Genomic DNA, 18,306 nt, shown 5'->3' on the forward strand with positions numbered 1-18,306 from the left:
GCCGGATCTCAGCTCACTGCAGGCTCCGCCTCCCGGGTTCACACAATTCTCCTGCCTCAGCCTCCCCAGTAACTGGGACTACAGGCGCCCGCCACCTCGCCCGGCTAGTTTTTTGTATTTTTTAGTAGAGACGGGGTTTCACTGTGTCAGCCAGGATAGTCTCGATCTCCTGACCTCGTGATCCGCCTGCCTCGGCCTCCCAAAGTGCTGGGATTACAGGCCTGAGCCACCGCGCCCAGCCCAAATTTTCTATTAATACATTGAATTCTAAAATAGGCATTCATGTAGCCATCCAAGGAGATCGATGTTTCCTTGCTTTGGTAGGGCTCTCCTTTAAAAGAAAAGAGGTACCAGCCTGTCAAACTCACGCCTTTCCCCAGAGAGGAGCCAGCCACGGAATTAGGCAGCCAAGGTCTTACTGAAGCAACCTGTTTGACATTAGATGCTCTGTGGGTCACACTGCCTGAGGGAATCCCTCGCAGGTGCAGTGGCTTCTATGGCTGTGGGAATGACTGCATCTCTCAGGGTGTCTGAGAATGGATTTTGAGGGCCAGACCCAATGCCCAATGCTGAGGAGCTTTGGTCTTGTCCAAGTAGATCATCCCTGTGTTCTAAGATAGCCTGACTATTCCCACTACAGGAAAGACCTCACAGCCTTCACCTCAGTTGCTCACTAAGGATCAGAATCCTTCCAGGCGGGGTCACTGACCGAGTCCTTCTGAGACAGGAACCCTGGACTGGAGCGAGTGCTCCTCCAGCCACCAGGACAAAGGCCACTTACATCAATTAAATGCTTGACTTCGTGTTTTTTGAGGTCACTTCCAATTTTGGCTGCTAACAGCACACATGCCCCAGCACACAGCTTCCGGTTCTGTTTGTTGAGCTTCCCCTTGAGGGCGAGCTTTTCGAAGTAGACGAAGGCCATGGCCACTGTGGGCTCCTCAAGGCCACAGTCCTCCTGCGCCAGCTTCCGCATCTCTCGTTTCAGACTGGAGAAAGACAGGCGGGAGGGAACAGTCTTGTGAAAACTTGAGAGTTTCAGGGGACCCCAAAGGAAAAGACTCCCCCATCTTGAAAGCTTTTCTCTTTCTCTTTCCCAGAGGGTGGCCTGGACTGGGATTAAGTCCCTGGGAGTGTGAGGGCTGCATTATGCGTGGGGAGCAGACTTACAGAGCTGGGCTTTGGACTTTTCTCTGTTGGTCAGGTCGTATAGAACATGTTTACTTTTTTCTTTTTTTTGAGATGGAGTCTCACTGTGTTGCCCAGGCTGGAGTGCAGTGGCGCGATCTCGGCTTACCGCAACCTCCACCTCCTGGGTTCAAGCAGTTCTCCTGCCTCAGCCCGAGTAGCTGGGATTACAGGCGCGCACCACCATGCCTGGCTAATTTTTAAATTTTTAGTAGAGACGGGGTTTCACCATGTTGGCCAGGTTGGTCTCAAACTCCTGACCTCAGGTGATCTGCCCACTTCGGCCTCCCAAAGTGCTGGGATTACACGAGTGAGCCACCGCGCCCAGCTGTCCTTTCTGTTGAACGTGACAATGACTCAATCACTGGAACCACAGGAAGGACCACTGGACAGGTGACAAGCTTACTGTATGTGGTAAGAGGGGTTTGGAGGGAAAGGTCACAGGTAAGCCCAGCCTCCCGTACCTCCTAATTTTGCTGAGCGTCAGCTTAATGTGAGGAAACTTCTCCTTGAAGGTCTCGTTCATGTCCTTCTTGAGATCCGAGGGCTTCACGTAGTCAATCACCGTTGTCTGTAACAGACAGGGGAACACGGATCACTCCTTAAAACAAGGGTTGTATGTAATAATCATGCGCCAACTATGACCAACTTACAACTCCCAAGGCCATGAGCAATGGGAAAACTTGGATTGGAGCTGCGACAAGGGCTCGGCGGAATCCAGGAGCCTGAAGTGGACTGTGTCTTTCTGGAGGTGAACAGAAAACAAGTCACCACCGTTAGGATGAGGTGACACTTAGGAAAGCCAGCCTGTGGACCATCAGAAGTCAGTGCCCGAGAGGGAGGGGTCCCTCTGTCAGTTCCCAGGTGTCAGCCTGTTCACACGGTACAGGGTTTAAGCGCGGGGGGCTTAGATGTACACAGACCTGGTGTTCAATCCCTACTTGACCATTTACTAGTCCGACAGCTTTGGGAGACTTAAAATCACCCCAAATCTCAAGTCCCATTTCTGTAAACAAAAACCAGTACAGTGCCTACTTCACACAGCTTTCTGAGAACTGTTCGAGAAGTACCGTGCACAGTGCCTGGCCTACAGCAAATGCTCAATAAATATTAGCTATTGTTTAGTTTTTTAAATGGTAGTAAAACACACATCACATACAATTTACCATCGTCACCATTTTCAGGCGTACCATTCAGTGGCATTAAGAACACTCACATCGTTGTGCAGCCCTCACCACCTTGGATCCTTGGAGTCCTTTCTGAATACCCTGGTCTTCCTCGCTCCTCTGTACCCTGCACTGTGAACTCGGAATTCAACAGTTTTTTTCTGGGTTTACCCCAGTTCATCTCATCCCTCCTCGAGAGTACACTTGCCAAGGCTGGGTCTTTTTCGGCTGACTACATGCCACAATCTTTATTTTTTTTTGAGACGGAGTCATGCTGTGTCGCCCAAGTAGTACAGTGGTGCAATCTCGGCTCACTGCAACCTCCGCCTCTTGGGTTCAAGTGATTCTCCTGCCTCAGCCTCCCGAGTAGCTGGAACTACAGGCACGTGCCACCACAGCCGGCTAATTTTTGTATTTTTAGTAGATGGGGTTTCGCCATGTTGGCCGGGATCCTCTTGAACTCCTGACTTCAGGTGATCCACCTACCTCTGCCTCCCAAAGTGCTGGGATAAGAGGCATGAGCCACTGTGCCTAGCCTACATTCTATAATCTTAATCATCCAAAGCTCAGGAAAGAAGAAACGACAGATTTTGATGTGAAGGTTGATTCCCTGGATGACTCACGCCTGCAAAGCCCATCAAAGGTTTCCTTAACAGCTCTAATGGAAGTTGGTGGCCTTCTCTGGACACCTCCATTTATAGGACACAGGATTTTAGCGCAGACATGTGGAATGCCTTTGGTGTCAGTTAGTAGGAAGGAGCAGGCAAGCAGCCAGCACATCCCAGTTCAAGTGATCTTGATGGTCCTCTTTGCTTCTCCGGTGAATAAAGGCAAAGCACAGCAATATTAACTCCAACAATACCACCAGACCTGTTCAGAGCCACAGTATTTGGACACTGCTCTCAATGCCAAGGTCCAGCAGAGTGGGCCCCTATGGCAGCCCTCCAGGACAGGTTTATTTCCCTTCTACTTTTAAGAATGGTCTCCCCTGGGTTGAAGGGTATTAAGATTTCATTTTGGAAACAGGCAGTAGAATGGGGGCTACATGTAACATGCTCACCTCAAGCTGGGAGGGCCCATCAGCCAACCCTCCTGTTTCCCAAGTAATCAGCACCTTCCACCAGCTTCTCAACCCCTCACCCCCCATCCAGCCACCCTGAACTCCCAGAGACAGGCCGCTCCCACTCTTCCTCTACAGAGGAAGGTCATGAGGTTTGCAATGATGTGAGCAGGCTCAAGTAAAGTCATCTGCCTTTGTTGGGGGCCTGGAGCCCCGTGAGCGCCAGCAAGGATATCCTGCTGCTTAACCATCATGCGGATTTTCAGGCTGGGTTCTGTTGAAGTGCCTGTGGGAGGGGACTGGATGTCTCCTCGCAGCAACCACAGCAAGTCTGCTTTGCTCCGTCTTATTTGTAGATACACAACACTTCCCTTGCAAGAGAGATCTCACTGCTTAAATGTGCAAATATGCAAATGTGCCCCACCTCTGTTCGCAACAGAGGCTCAGAAAAGTGAAAAGGCTTGCCCCAGACCTGAGTGAGCCGCAGGCAGGGCCGGCGCTGGGACCCTGGTCGCCCAGAGCAGCTGCTTCCAGTTCGTGCCCCATGCACTGCCTTCCTACTTTTCTCTCCTTGATGGTACTGAATAAGCAGCACAGAGTAGCTCCCTACCCAAGGGCTCTCACCAGGATGACTGAGAAGATAGCTGGCAGTGGAAAGGGCTGGCGGGTGGTGGGGCAGGTCCACCTTCAGCAAGTCAGGCAATAGGGAGAAAGTCACTCAACCTCCCCTGAGCCTTACCCTTATCTTCTCCAAAACCAGATGAGAAAACCTCATGGGGCTGCTTCCCAGGTTTATCTTGAAGATCAAAGAGAACAAAATGTATGTAAAAGACGCTGGCAAATCTCATCAGAACCACAAAGCAGAGACAGCAGCAAGTCTGGGCTCTGCTCCAGCCCCACTGAGTCAGTCTCTGAGGGCAGGGCCTCGCATCTGCACCATGACAAGTTTTCCAGCTGATTTCTATGCACCAAAGACCTGGGACTTTCAAATCAGACTCTCGTCTGGCTATCGCCCACTCCCGGTTCAGCTTGGGATGCCACTTCTGCAGGCTCCTCCTCCTAAATCCCCGGGGCTGAGGCTGCTCCCCCCAGACTCACCTTCTTTCTACTCTATGATCTGAACATCCAGCCTCCTCTTGGGACGCCCTGCTGTGCTACGGAGGCTGGAAAGCTAACGGTTATACTTCCCTGACTCCTTTGCAGCTAGGATTCCAAAAACAATTCTGGCTCCTCCTATTGGATGCTCCAGTACGTGAAGGCAGGGCTCGAGCAAGGGCTGTGCTTCTGTTGTTTATGCTGCCAAGAGGCCCAGGGCAGGAATCCTCAAGTCCTGTCACTACGCTTCTGGGTTCTCATGTGGCAGGTGTGGACCACAGCAGGGCAGCATGGATCTGGAGCCAGCAGCCAGTGCCAGTTCCCCAAGTCCAAAGCCAGAGTCCTGGCCCCAGGCGGCAGCAGCCTCCTGCACGGCACAGTTCTGAAGTGCGGCTTGGGGATCATTCCTGAAACGTCAACTTAGGTTATTCTGTCAGCCTCCTCAATGATTCTAGTAAGTAAGGTGTTTATTAGATACCTTTCTTCTTTTTTTTGAGACAGAGTTTCATTCTCGTTGCCCAGGCTGGAGTGCAATGGTGTGATCTCGGATCACTGCAAACCCTGCCTCCTGGGTTCAAGTGATTCTCCTGCCTCAGCCTCCCAAGTAGCTAGGATTACAGGCATGCGCCAACACACCCAGCTGTATTTTTAGTAGAGATGGGGTTTCACCATGTTGGTCATGCTGGTCTCGAACTCCTGGCCTCAGGTGACCCATCTGCCTTGGCCTCCCAAAGTGCTGGGATTACAGGCGTGAGCCACTGTGCCCAGCCTTTTAAAAAAAAAACAAAAAACAAAAAAACATAGGGTCTTGCTATGTCTTCTTAGGTGGGACTCTAAACCCTGGGCCAAGTGATCCTCCTGCCTCTGCCTCCTGAGTGGTCCAGGCTGCAGACCTGTGTCCCTGCGCCAGCTCCTCTTCCTTCTTAAACTCACTAGAGTGGATGCTGCACTTCAGAACTGAACCACGCCGGATGCACATGCTGTACGTTGCTGATGGCATTTACCACTACTGAAACTGAACCTGGCTCGGGGAAGGGGGAACAGAGGAAGAGCTTCTGATCCCCATAAAGGCAAAGACGATATCCAGTCCCTGAAGCTCTGAGTCCTGCCCCCAGCCCTGAGCCACACTTCCCGACCCATCCCTGCTTTAGAGGACCCATGAGAGCCAACAGCTCAGCTCAGCCTGTGGCTCTCGAGGGGGCAAGGGCGGCAGAGAGCGCCAGGTCCACTCTGGTCTGGGCCTTGCAGGAGAGACTGTCTTTTTTACAAGCAGCCTTGTCCTAGCTCTTGGGGTCCAGAGCTGGGGACTCTGTTTCCTGACAGAGAGGCAGAGAAAAATCCAAGCTAGGCCCTGGCAAGGGGTGTGCAGGGAAGGCCTGTGAGCAGACGCTGCGAGACCCTTGGCCCAGTGAGCCCAGTGCTCGGCTCCGCATAAGTGGGGCATATGTAGAAGTGCCAGGAGGACGAGGCTCTCTAGTCATCTTCTAGGCGACAGACTCTTCAGCGTCCCGGCCTTCTGTCTGCTGCGCTCTCTTCAGTCTTGCTTTTGTCCCTGCTTCTCTAAGCTGCGGCTCAGTGGGGAAGAACACAGGCTCAAGAGCCAGAGCCCTGGGTTCAAACTCCAGCTCTGCCACGTGGTGCCCGGCGGCCCAGTGCACACTGGTTAGGAGCTCCGTGCCTCCGTTTGCTCCCCTGGCTTCTCCAGCACCCACTTGATGTTGACAGCAGCAGGCGCCTGATCTGTGGGGCTGTTCGGTGTCCCGCTCCCGCTCAGCTGCACAGGATACACAACTGCCACAGCGGACCGGACAACCCCCAACGCGGCACTGGCTGCCAGAGCCCGGCTCGGAGGGTTCTGCACACACGCTGCATCTTGAGGCCACGGCTCTGCACCGGCCCCACACTGTCCGGAGTGTGGAAACTGGACGGATCACTCTGAGCCCAGGGCCACCCCCCTTCCAGGCAGGTTCCAGAGGGGATGACAGTCCTCGATGTCCTCTCAGCTGCCGGTCCCTCTGAGAAACACTCTCTGGGGTATACGAGGTCATGATTCCCTGGCACATCCCGTCTTGAGGGAGCCTGATGGTGGCCCTTAGAGGCTGGGCCTCCCAACCATGCCGAGAGATAGCATCCTCTCTTCGGTGCTGGGGGCGGGCTGGAGAGGTGGTACTAGCAGACTGAGCCGCAGAAGTGGGATTACCACAGCAGCCACTCATTCTTTCTGGTGTGGGACTGAAGAAATGAAAAGTGAGGCCAATGCTTTATTCAGGATTGAACTGTATGAACTATAAAAACTTGCAAGCTGGGTGTGGTGGCTCTCACCTGTAATCCCAGCACATTAGGAGGCCGAGGCGGGTGGATCACCTGAGGTCAGGAGTTCAAGACCAGCCTGGCCAACATGGCAAAACCCTGTCTCTACTAAAAATACAAAAATTAGCTGGGCATGGTGGTGCATGCCTATAGTCTCAGCTACTTGGGAGGCTGACGCAGGAGACTCACTTGAACCTGGGAGATGAAGGTTGAAGTGAGCCAAGATGGTGCCACTGCTCTCCAGCCTGGGTGACAGAGTGAGACTCTGTCTCAAAAAAATAAAATAAAAAACCTTGTAATGCCTGGGTTTTGTCAGTGCACGCTACTGTAAATCAAAAAGTGCCAATTAAATAGGCAGCAACTCCTTCTTGGCCTGGGACAGTGTGCATGACAACTGTTTTTTTTTTTTTTTTTTTGGAGACACAGTCTCACTCTGTCACCGAGGTTGGAATGCAGTGGTGTGAACTCGGCTCACTGCAACCTCCGCCTCCAGGTTCAAGAGATTCTCCTGCCTCAGTCTTCCAAGTAGCTGGGACTACAGGTGTGCACCACCACATTGGCTCATTTTTGTATTTTTAGTAGGGACGGGGTTTCACCACGTTGGCCAGGATGGTCTCCATCTCCTGACCTTTTGATCCTCCCTCCTCAGCCTCCCAAAGTGCTAGGATTACAGGTGTGAGCCACCACGCCCAGCCGTGACCACTGTTTTCAATGCCACCTAATTCCAGGCCATGGGATTCACCAGATGAAGGGCTCCTTGTGGCCCACGGCAGGCCCAGGCTGTGTGGTGGAGGCGGGGTTCCAACCCTGCAGCAGGAAGGTCAGATGGAAGGGACTGTCCACAACACAGATGTCCAGAGACGCGGTTCACAAGGAGGCCCTGCCTGGCCTGCCCTGCTGGAGACAGTCTGGAAGGCCTAGAGTGGGAGTGGACAAATTCTTTCTGAGATAACAGGAAGAGAAGACTACAACTTAGTTATCTAGACGAAAAGTCTCCCATATCGATTGCAGAAACACTGATACATCTTTTGCTTTTGAGACAGGATCGGTGACCGTTGCCCAGGAGGGAGTACAGTGGCACTCACTACAACTCCCGCCTCCCGGGTTCAAGCAATTCTCGTGCCTCAGTCTCCCAAGTAGCTGGGACTACAGGCGCACGCCACCACACCCGGCTATTGTTTTTGTATTTTTTGGTTGAGATGGGATTTTGCCATGTTGGCCAGGCTGGTCTCGAACTCCTGACCTCAAGTGATCCGCCCACCTCAGCATCCCAAAGTGCTGGGGTTACAGGTGTGAGGCACCACGCCTGGCCCATCCTTTGCTTTGTATAAAAACAAAGTCTTGACTTGTCATGAGAAGAGTGAAGGGGCCTCCATGGAACTGAACTTGGGCCCCATCCTGGCCCACTGTAGCAATGCTGTGAAGTGAAGGCCCCTCACGTGGGCTGGGGTATAACGGGAGAGGATGGGAGGTACACACGCCCCAACAACAATCCTGGAGAACAGTGAGGGCCTCAGAGCAGATAGGTGGCTGGTCTGATTCCAACCGAAACAACAGAAAAGGTACTTCCACTCCAGGGCCTGATAAAGCTCCGGTCTCCTGCATTTCCTAGTCTCCTGTCTTCCAAGTCTCCCCAGGAATTCCTACGAGCAGTTCTAGGCAGATGTGAGCTTGCCATACACTCCGCTACTGTTCTCCTCTGACCTACTGCCAGCCCTAGTGCTGCCTGCACCCCAGGAGCTAGCAGCAAGACCTGGGGCAGGTATGCAGCCGCTGCAAGCCTTGGTTCCGTGCCATGCCTGTGAAAGGAAGGAGGGATACAAGGCAATGATCCACACAGCTCCTTCCAGGGTCAACTGCCACTGCGGAATTAGGCGCTTCTGCTTTGGCCACACTTGTACACGGGCGTTCAGGCTCAGTTGGGCACTGGAAAGCAGATGTTCTGTGCTTGTTAAGGCAATTAAGCAGCACAGCGGCCCTCGACTAAATCTATCTAACCACCAACAGATGGGCATTTCAGCTGTTCTAGGCATTTAATCCTTTCCCTAAGAGGACAGTAAATCACAAGGAAACTATGGAAATAAACGGGTAGCCTACGCAGCCTGGGGCTGCATTTGTTGCTATTTCTACCCATCGAATTCAAAATACCGAATCCTGGATCGACTCTCCCTCCCACTGAAATGAAAGGGTTTGCACATGGAGAGGAACATAGGAAGAAAAGCTGCCTCTGCTTCAGGTTTACACGGCCATGGGGAGTCACTGGGTGGCAGAGTATGTGCAGTGTCAGATATTTGTCAACTGTCTGGTGCTACAGGACTCCTGGAGTAGCGTCTCCATCCACTTGAGATGACACCAGGTGACTGGCCCTGAGTTCACCCACACCGAGTATTTGGATGCACTTCTAAACGCAAGCTGCTGAAACAGTGGCAGTACAGCATGAGCCAAACTGCGTGGAACGTCATGTTCAAAATCACAAGGTGACTGTCAAAAATCCGAGTCAAATACATAGAAAGAGAGCAGATGCTACAATATCCTGGGTGAAATGTCAAACTCATATTTTGTTTTGTATTAGTTTTGTTGCTTGTTTTTTGTATTAGTTTTTTTGTTTGTTTGTTTGAGATGGAGTCTTGTTCTTATCGCCCAGGCTGGGATGCAGTGGCACGATCTCAACTCACTGCAGCCTCCGCCTCCCGGGTTCAAGAGATTCTCCTGCCTCAGCCTCCTGAGTAACTGGGATTACGGGCGCCTGCCACCACGCCTGGCTAATTTTTGTATTTTTTAGGAGAGATGGGGTTTTGCCATGTTGGCCAGGCTGGTCTCGAACTCCTGACCTCAGGTGATCCACCTGCCTCCGCCTCCCAGAGTGCTGGGATTACAGGCGTGAGCCACGGAGCCTTGAGTTTTACAAGAAAAAAATGAATTGTAAAAGGTGTTGGAATTCTAATAGTGCTGTTAACAACAATAAAAAGACCAACCAACCAACGAACAAACAAAAACCCAAACCCACACCCAAAACAAGCTTCCCTTCTCCATACAGCACCATCAGCCATTTCAGGCACTTGATGTGAACACTTACACCTAAAGCTGGCAGGATGCCCCTCAGCGACTGCCCAGGCCTGCGCACCTGAGGGCGCCCTTCAAGCCTCACGGAAGTGCCACAATAGGGAAGAGCCGAGCTACTGTGCTTCTGATGTGATGTGGCATTTTCTGAAAGAGGGCCCCTCCCCAGAGCTGAGTAAGCCTCAGGCACCTTGAAACCTGAGGCCTTGGAAAGGGTCTTGCATTAGCTTCCCAACAAATCCACCCTGCAGGTAACAAGTGCCTAAATCATCCAGGTCACTTCTAATGGAAACATATATATAAATTATAATAAACATATGACTGTGTTATTAAATTATATATATTTCTATCGGGGGACGGGCAGAATCTCATCACCTCATGGAATTAGTCTTTCTTTCATTGAGTCAATTACTTCCCACTGCTCAGTATCTCAGGCTGTACTGAAAAATTAAGTTCTAAGATACATTCCCCCAACACTGGGGAGATGTGGGGGTAGAGGGAGGGCTTTCTCTACGAGTACTTAGATTTTAATATTCGGTAAATAAAAAATAGACACTTTATCATGGAGATCAATCCAAGAGGTTTCTCTCGAGGTTCACATGCGTATGCGTATCATAAACAATGTTAGTTGGTTTTCTTTTTGATGTGAACATGGTGCAAGAGGGATTTCTTAGAGAGGAAAAGAATCCAGAAATGCATTCAGGTAACTGAATTTTGTTGGCATTACCTCAGCTCTCCCGCTTACTTTCTCCTCTTAATTGCTTTCCACACCCATAAAGAGGGGGGAAAACACAAAAACCCAGTACCGACCTGGGCTGCCAGGTTCTAATGATACATAACCACTCTCTAGTGAAGCTTTAATTATATGCCAAGTGGTGCAGAGAGCTGGCAGCATCTGCCCTCCCCCAAGACACGCCATCGCCCAGCAAGAGTCTGCATGTAGCCAGGCGGCTCAACATGCTCTCCTGTTCTGTGGTCACCTTCTAGAAACTTGAAGACCAAACCAACAGGCCAGCTGCAGTTTGCTTTGCACACCTGCCCCAGGAATTTTTTTTATTTTCGTTTTTGAGAGAGTTTCGTTCTTATCACCCAGGCTAGAGTGCAATGGTGTGATCTCAGCTCACTGCAACTTCTGCCTCCTGGGCTCAACCGATTCTCCTGCCTCAGCCTCCTGAGTAGCCAGGATTACAGGCGCCCGCCACCACACCTGGAGAATGTTTTTTGTACTTTTAGTAAAGATGGGGTTTCACCATGTTGGTCAGGCTGCTCTTGAACTCCTGATCTCAGGTGATCACCCACCTCGGCCTCCCAAAGTGCAGGGATTACAGGTGTGAGCCACCACGCCCGGCCTGGAATTCTTTTTAAATTCAAAATCTCACCCTTGCCCTTCTACAGTAGATAATAGTGGGAGTGACTTGCATGGATCAAAGTTTAAAAATACAGATATGGGTGCAAGACTAATTTGAAAAGGGTGCCACTTGCACTCTAAATGACAGGCTTTACCTCTGGAAGCTTCCCACTCTAAGACATGTCCTGACTGTGGCGACGAGGGGCCTTTTTATATTACACTGAGGACACACACGCACAGAGATAAACATTCAGCTACATCATGACTGGCTAACAGCACCTACACTAGGACTCAGAAATCCTGCTCCTACGTATTTACCCCAAGGGAAATGAAAAAGTATTTCCACAGAAAGACATGCACAAGAACATTCATGGAAGCTGCATGAACAAATGTCGATCAACAGGAGAAGGGATAAACAAACTATACTACATCTGTACCACTCAGCTTTTTTATTTTTATTTTTTTGAGACGTAGTTTCGCTTGTTGCCCAGGCTGGAGTGAATAGTGCGATCTCGGCTCACTGCAACCTCCACCTCCCGGGTTTAAGCGATTCTCCTGTCTCAGCCTGCGGGGTAGCTGGGATTACAGGTGCCTGCCACTATGCCCAGCTAATTTTTGTATTTCTAGTAGAGACGGGATTTCACCACGTTAACCAGGCTGGTCTCAAACTCTTGACCTCAAGTGATCCACCCACCTCACCCACCTCGGCCTCCCAAAGTGTTGGGATTTATAGGCGTGATCCATTGCACTCAGCAATTTTTAAAAAAATCTACTGATACACATAACATGGGGAAATCTCACATGTTAAGTTGTATGAAAGAAGATGGACCCCAAAAAAGTATATGCCATGATCCTATTCACATGAAGTTTCAGAATAGGTGAAACTGATCTATGGTGACAAAAGTGAGAACAGTGATTGCCTCTGCAGGAAGGGGATGGGAAGAGTGGGATGGGGAGGGGAACTTTCTGCAGGGACAGAAATACTCTATATCTGGATCAGAGCGGTGGTTACAAAATTCATGGAAATGCACACTTCAAACAAGTGCATTTGATTGTCTGTAAATTACTCCTTTTAGCGGCTACAGCAGGATTTGATGGGTGAGAGGATTAGCTCATCACTTTTGAGAGCTGCTTGATTCAGCAGAGGCTACTTGAGCATCTCAGAGCCTGATTTCCACAGGCACAGGACATCCCAAAACAGTGGAGGACAGTCCCAGGATTTCAGGTGGGTGCCTCTGCTGGGCTGGCCACATTGGACTGCCCTGGGGGCCCAAGGAAGACGGGACAGGCAGCAGGACTCCAGGGCCTCCGAGGCTGATACTAAGGGAGGTGAGCAGCTCCACATCATTGGCCTGTGACCAGCAAGCCTGCCCCTTCCCCAATCACCAAGCATTCCCACCCAGGAGGGAATCTGCCCTCTGTCTGGGCAGAGATCCCCATACCAGCCTAGTGGCCAAATGTGCCCCAGGCCCTCAAAGAGGGAGCCAGAGGAGCCAGGGCCTTCGGAGCCAGTGCCTGTTTCAGCGGCAGCTCCCTGTGCCTGGGGCCGAGTCAGTGGGGAGGGAGGGTTTGTCAGCATCATCATCTGTGGGCTCTGCCTCCTGCCTGTGTGTGTGTAGAGGGAAGGGCAACGACTTTTACAGTTAGAAAAATCTATTTTATGCAAAACCAACCCCCTTAATACTTGGGGTCTTTCTACTGGGCTCTCCCCACCAAAATCTGGCAGGGCCGCCTGCTCTTAGCCCTCAGTGCTTGCTTCGATGTCATTCCTAGGGGAAGTCTTCCTTGAGGCCTACCCCCTGGAGCCCACCCTCCAACCCTTCTATCATTTCCTGCCGTTTGTTTGTTTTGTTTTGTTTTGTTTGAGACAGGGTCTTGCTTTGTTGCCCAGGCTGGAGTGCAGTGGCACAATCTCGGCTCACTGCAGCCTCTGCCTCCTGGTTCAAGCGATTCTCCCACCTCAGCATCCCCAGTAGCTAGGACTACAGGCGCCCACCGCCATACCTGGCTAATTTTTGTATTTTTAGTAGAGATGGTGTTTCACCACGTGGGCCAGGCTGGTCTTAAACTCCTGACCTCAGGTGATCCACCCGCCTTGGCCTCCCAAAGTTGTGGGATTACAGGCATGAGCCACCATGCCTAGTCTCCTGCTGCTTTTCTAAGATGGTTCCTTCCTCATGATTATGGTGATCTGTCTCCTTGTTTACTGTTTACTCTCTGACAGCCCCACTCACTCCAAGGTGGAGAAGAACAGGGGTTGTGGCTAGTTAGTTCTCTACTGGGTAAGGAAGCCTGGCTCATAAAAAGGCCTCAATCAATACTTGTTCAACAGGCGAATTCTATACCTATTCCCCAACACACAAAAATAAAGCAAACACCCCAGCCCCCACCCCTGCCCAACTGCCCCACTCAGATTCCTACAAGTTCAATGCAAATGCATGAGAAACGGCCTGTAACCCATGTCGGCTTCTAGGAAAGAAGTCTCCAGGCAGCTGGGTTGAGGCCCTTTGTAATATACAACATACTGTCAAGAACTTAGACGAGAATGCTGAAACATGGATTTCCCACATTTTATCCAAGTACCAACATCTGTGGCCAGAATAGGAAACACGTAGGTCTCCAGGAGCCGACCAGGAAAACGCAGTCCATGTGCAATTCCATTCTCTAGAGCGTGGAGTATTCCCAGGAGCACTGACTGCAGAGCCAATGCGGTGAAATGACAAATAATCCACTTGGGAATATCAAATGAGGAGGGCAGGACATACATGCTGACCTGGCAATCTTCTAGCACGGTCTAAGGAGGAAAAGTTGTATGTGCGTACGTGCACATGCACATACACACATACTGTGGCCCGGAACCTCAAGGCTCACAATGAAATCATTTCAAGAAAAAAAAGATCAGATAAAAAAGATCAGATCTGGCACCAGCCTGACACTAGGCCTATAAAAGGAGAGGTCGGCATTATCACCAGGCATAACCTGTCTGGTAGGAGAGCTCCCGCCAACATCGATCAGAAATAGTGCACCTTCCTATTCTCTTGGTTACCTAGAAATCGGCTACACCGTTGGCCCAAAGAATGATCTTCATGTCCAACCCCGAGGTCGGCAGTTCTGGGGCTGACTGCTGAGGAATGTGGGATTCAGAGACAGCTGGGGAACGTGAAACGAGCCCCGAGCCAGGAGTTCTACCCTTGATCTCCCATTTCCCATCTATCAACTAGGAGAGCCTCACTTGGACTCCCTGAGCCAGTTTCCTGGCCACATTGCTTAATAAATAAAGTGAATTTTAATAAATAAGGCAGTGAACCACATAAAGCATCCTTATTCTTACACAAGGTGCTCCCCCCTTGACATCAGGGCAATCATTCTGGCCATTTATTGAACATTTATTATGTGCTAGCCTCTGCCAAAGATGAATAAGCCTTGTTTTTTTAAATAAACAGGTCATAGAGTGGAAGACAAGTAACGCTGGTTTTGCTTTCTGTGTTAGGAGCTGGGGCACGAGTGAGGGAGGGTGAGGAGTAGGGACAATTTTAAACTAAATGCCTTTGACTTGAATGCATTCTCCAATGACTAAATGCATTCTGACGCCATGTGGCATATGAGAGTGACCACTGAACGATGTGCCAAAGAACAAGAGGATAAATGCTGAAAGTAACTGGCCAGGCCCCAAGTTCTGCCTGGTGTTTCTCTGACAAACAGCGGAGAACCCTAAGTTCTGAATGAAGATGGGGGTGCCCTTTAAGTACGGGGGATTGGTTTTCACTCTGGCTACTGCAGATACAAAAGCCTAGAGGAGAAAAAAAACCTCCTGGTTCACTCCTGAGGCTGGGACTCCTGAGAACAGCTCAGGCTGGGAGCACGGGAGGGAGGGAACCAGAGGAGGAAGCGCTTGGTTGTGCTCGCCCTGCCAGGCCCGGCTCATGGGCCAGAACATGCAAAAGGCAGGGAGGTGGTGGGGGTGTTGTGGGTGGACGGCTCCCACCTGATGCTGCGCATGGCAGGCCTGGCCAGTCGACTCTTCTGAAAAAGTGCAGCTCCCCCTCCTCCCATAGCAGGCGGGGCTCTGCTTGCCGCAAGAGTCAGGGCAAGTGGCCCAGAGAAAGCAGCCAGGGCCCCGCCAGGCCCCTCTGGTGTCTGCAGAGGAGATGGCAGCCCTTGGTGGTGGGAAACAGTGGTCAGCCGAGAGCAGAAACCAAAATGACACACAGGGAAAAACAGGAAGAGTCCATGAAATAAAAACAGCAGAGAAAGGCTCTGCATGTAACACCCACAGTGTCCTACTTTCACTTTCCCAGGAGAGAATTCTGTCATCCCCAGCCTGGGGCCAAATGTTTGCCCAGCGTGCACACGAAGGCCTGCAGCCTCCAAGGAACTCCAAACAGAGCTGGGCTTGAACTCAGCACTCCCAGGGATGGGCCTGGTCCTCTCCACTGGGGTCTGTGGAGGTATAAGCTCGGACATCCCCCTTCGGAAGAGAGGGTCCTCCAACCTGAGCTGGTGACTCTGTGGACGCCGGCAGCCCGGCCTTTACAAGCATCCTGAAAGTGGTGCTTGCAGGCCAGGTGGCCGGCAGGATTCTGGACAGCAGGCAATACTGGTCCTTCCGTGGGCACCCACACCGGGGAGCTCCTCAGGAAGGTCCCCCAGGCAGAACAGTCTTTGAACAAGCCCCCAGTCACCTCCAACCCACGCTGGGGCAACGGAGGGGCTGTGGCAAACCGAGCCTCCATTCCACACTACTCACCATGTAGGAAGGGAAGATCAGAACGCGTTTGTGCTTGCCACAAGGCCACTGGGGGTCATCCAAGAGATTTGGGTCATAGTCCATGAAGTCTCCCAGGTCACTACCTGAAGATCACATGCAAAATGCAAAATGATCATTAGCGGCTCTGGACCCTCCCCAGCAGAGACGGCCAGGAGAATGCCAAGTATAGCTGCACTGAAGAAAGGCTGGCTTTAGGGCACTTAGCTCAACGTCACCGCACTCACTGACTTTTATTAGACATCTCCGCGTGCCAGTTAAGTGGATTCTCCTCTCCAAAGGGTTCACCAAATTCTAAACAAACTGACGGTTTTTTCCATTTTAGAAAATTATGTATTAATCTCCCTGAGCCAGGAGGGCAAAAACCTTTACGCAGTGTGCAAGAGGCAGAGGACACTCTCAGAGTGTGGCCCCGAAGAGGTGCATTTCGGAAACTTGCAGATCAAATTCGGAGACGCCTGTGCAGCACGATTTGGTGTGAATACTCCCAGGCAGGCCACTGTGTCTGTATGATTACAAATCAGAGTGGCCACCAAGGCACAGCTGTGAACGATCAGAGGTGGCCGGAACACCAGGACAGGGCTTCAGAACTCAGCACTTGGGCAGACCTAGGGAACTTCACATTCACCTGGAATTTCCCTGAGAGTAGAAACAGCACTGCTTCCTAAAGCATCTTCTCCATGTGCCAGTTCTTACAAAGGTTTGACCAGCAAAGCTAGAAGTGTGCAAGTCTTCCTTCAGCCGCCAAGTCGGCTCACCCACTAGGACCGGCACAAAGGAAACTCTCACACCTGAACCTGCACTTCAGAGCCCAGATTTTTCGTTTTAAACGTCCGAATTGAGCACCATGAAAATATAGGACAGAACCTGGTCATTGTTGGGAGGAGCTGAGTGGGCAAGGAAGCTGGGAGACGCAGCCATCTCTGCATGGTGTGCATGGCCTTGGGGTCTCTCCACGTGGAAGTTTAGGCTGTCAATGACTGGGGCATCTGATTAGAGAGAAATCACCCCGTGGCTTCACTGTGGGCCTGCATGGCCTGAGATCAGGCTTTCCTAAAAGTCACGTCACCTGTAGGCCCCCATCTTCCAGTCTGCATCACAGGGAGACCCAATCCCCATGTAAACAGAGACACCTCCCACCACGAGCTACCACGCCCAGCCAGGCCAAAGTTACCTGTGTCGAGGCTCCCCTGGGTGCCGCTTGCCCGGCCTATGGAGAGGCTGCGGTGGCTCAAGTTACGGAACTGGGAGAAAGATGAAGTGGAGTCTATGGTATTTCTCCGGGCTCCAAAGGCATTTGTGGGTAACAGAAATTGGGTATAGGAAACAGTCTAAAAAGTGAAGACAAAAACAGGCCAGTGATTATTCCAAGGCATTGCTAGCTCTGCATTCTGATCAAGCTACAGTTGTCACCCCACGTTCAGGTCCACTTTCTCCTATGTGCAATTCTGAAATCCAATGAGATCTGAAAAATGAAATTTGTTTTGGTACTCATTGGTGCCAACACCCAACCTGAACTGACTTAAGGCTACACATAGTTTTAACTTACCCACCGGGTCTGACTACTCCTATCACATGGAAGAAACATGAATGTATTTGACAATAAGGTACTATCTCAGAACCTGCTGGGGTGTTGTGTAATCCACGAGGCACACACTGCATTGCTTTTTATAATCCATCAAGTGCAGAATCCCGCAACACTTCAGGCCCCGAGTCCCTAGTGGGGGCTGTGGCCTCCCACCCTGCTCCTCTGGCAGACGCCGCATATGACCCTCCATTCTATCCCATTCTCCCTGGCTCCTATGGCGACACTTCCTCGTTAGGGGTGAACAGGGCAAACGCATTGCTTTTCACCTGCCCAGGCAAGCATCTTGCATGCACCCCATCTACACCTTGACCTCCCAGCAGCCTCATCAGCAAACAGACTACCCCGGGACACATTCCCCAAGGAACACTTGTATCATTGCCATACACGGATTTTGGAAGGGTTGATGAGGACTGTCTGGACCCTGCACAAAGGGGAGGGTCATCTTCAGCCTTTCACTCCTGAGACTTCAACCCCAAGGCTTGTTGCATGTGGATGGAAGAGGAATGTGACCGCCCTGCTGCCCCGTGGTCACAGTGTAAGACTGAGGGACTCATGGGAAGCTATGACACTTTCTAGTGGCCTGAATACTGCTTGCTGACACCACCAGTTCATAGATGCTCAATCCACTTGTCATTCCACCCCGGAACATGCCTGTGTGTGAGGTACTCATAACTGCACATTCAGTTGTAAACAGCACTGGCAGGGAAATACACGTGCTGTGGGAAC

General features: G+C 51.2%; 1 protein-coding gene across 5 annotated transcripts in view; it reads right to left on the reverse strand.

Moving 5' to 3' along the window:
* Positions 1–18,306, reverse strand: part of CABLES1 (Cdk5 and Abl enzyme substrate 1) — a 125,513-nt gene that overhangs the window by 4,175 nt on the left and 103,032 nt on the right. For all 5 annotated transcript variants that reach the window (XM_077975009.1, XM_077975008.1, XM_015121661.3 and 2 more), the window contains 4 exons: positions 17,167–17,323; positions 15,975–16,078; positions 1,653–1,759; positions 782–989 (listed from right to left, as the gene is read on the reverse strand). In XM_077975009.1, the coding sequence (XP_077831135.1) occupies positions 782–989; positions 1,653–1,759; positions 15,975–16,078; positions 17,167–17,323 (576 nt within the window). The remainder of the gene's footprint in view (positions 1–781; positions 990–1,652; positions 1,760–15,974; positions 16,079–17,166; positions 17,324–18,306) is intronic.

This window comes from Macaca mulatta, chromosome 18, assembly GCF_049350105.2.
Source record: "Macaca mulatta isolate MMU2019108-1 chromosome 18, T2T-MMU8v2.0, whole genome shotgun sequence".
In the NCBI taxonomy this organism is placed as follows: domain Eukaryota; kingdom Metazoa; phylum Chordata; class Mammalia; order Primates; family Cercopithecidae; genus Macaca; species Macaca mulatta.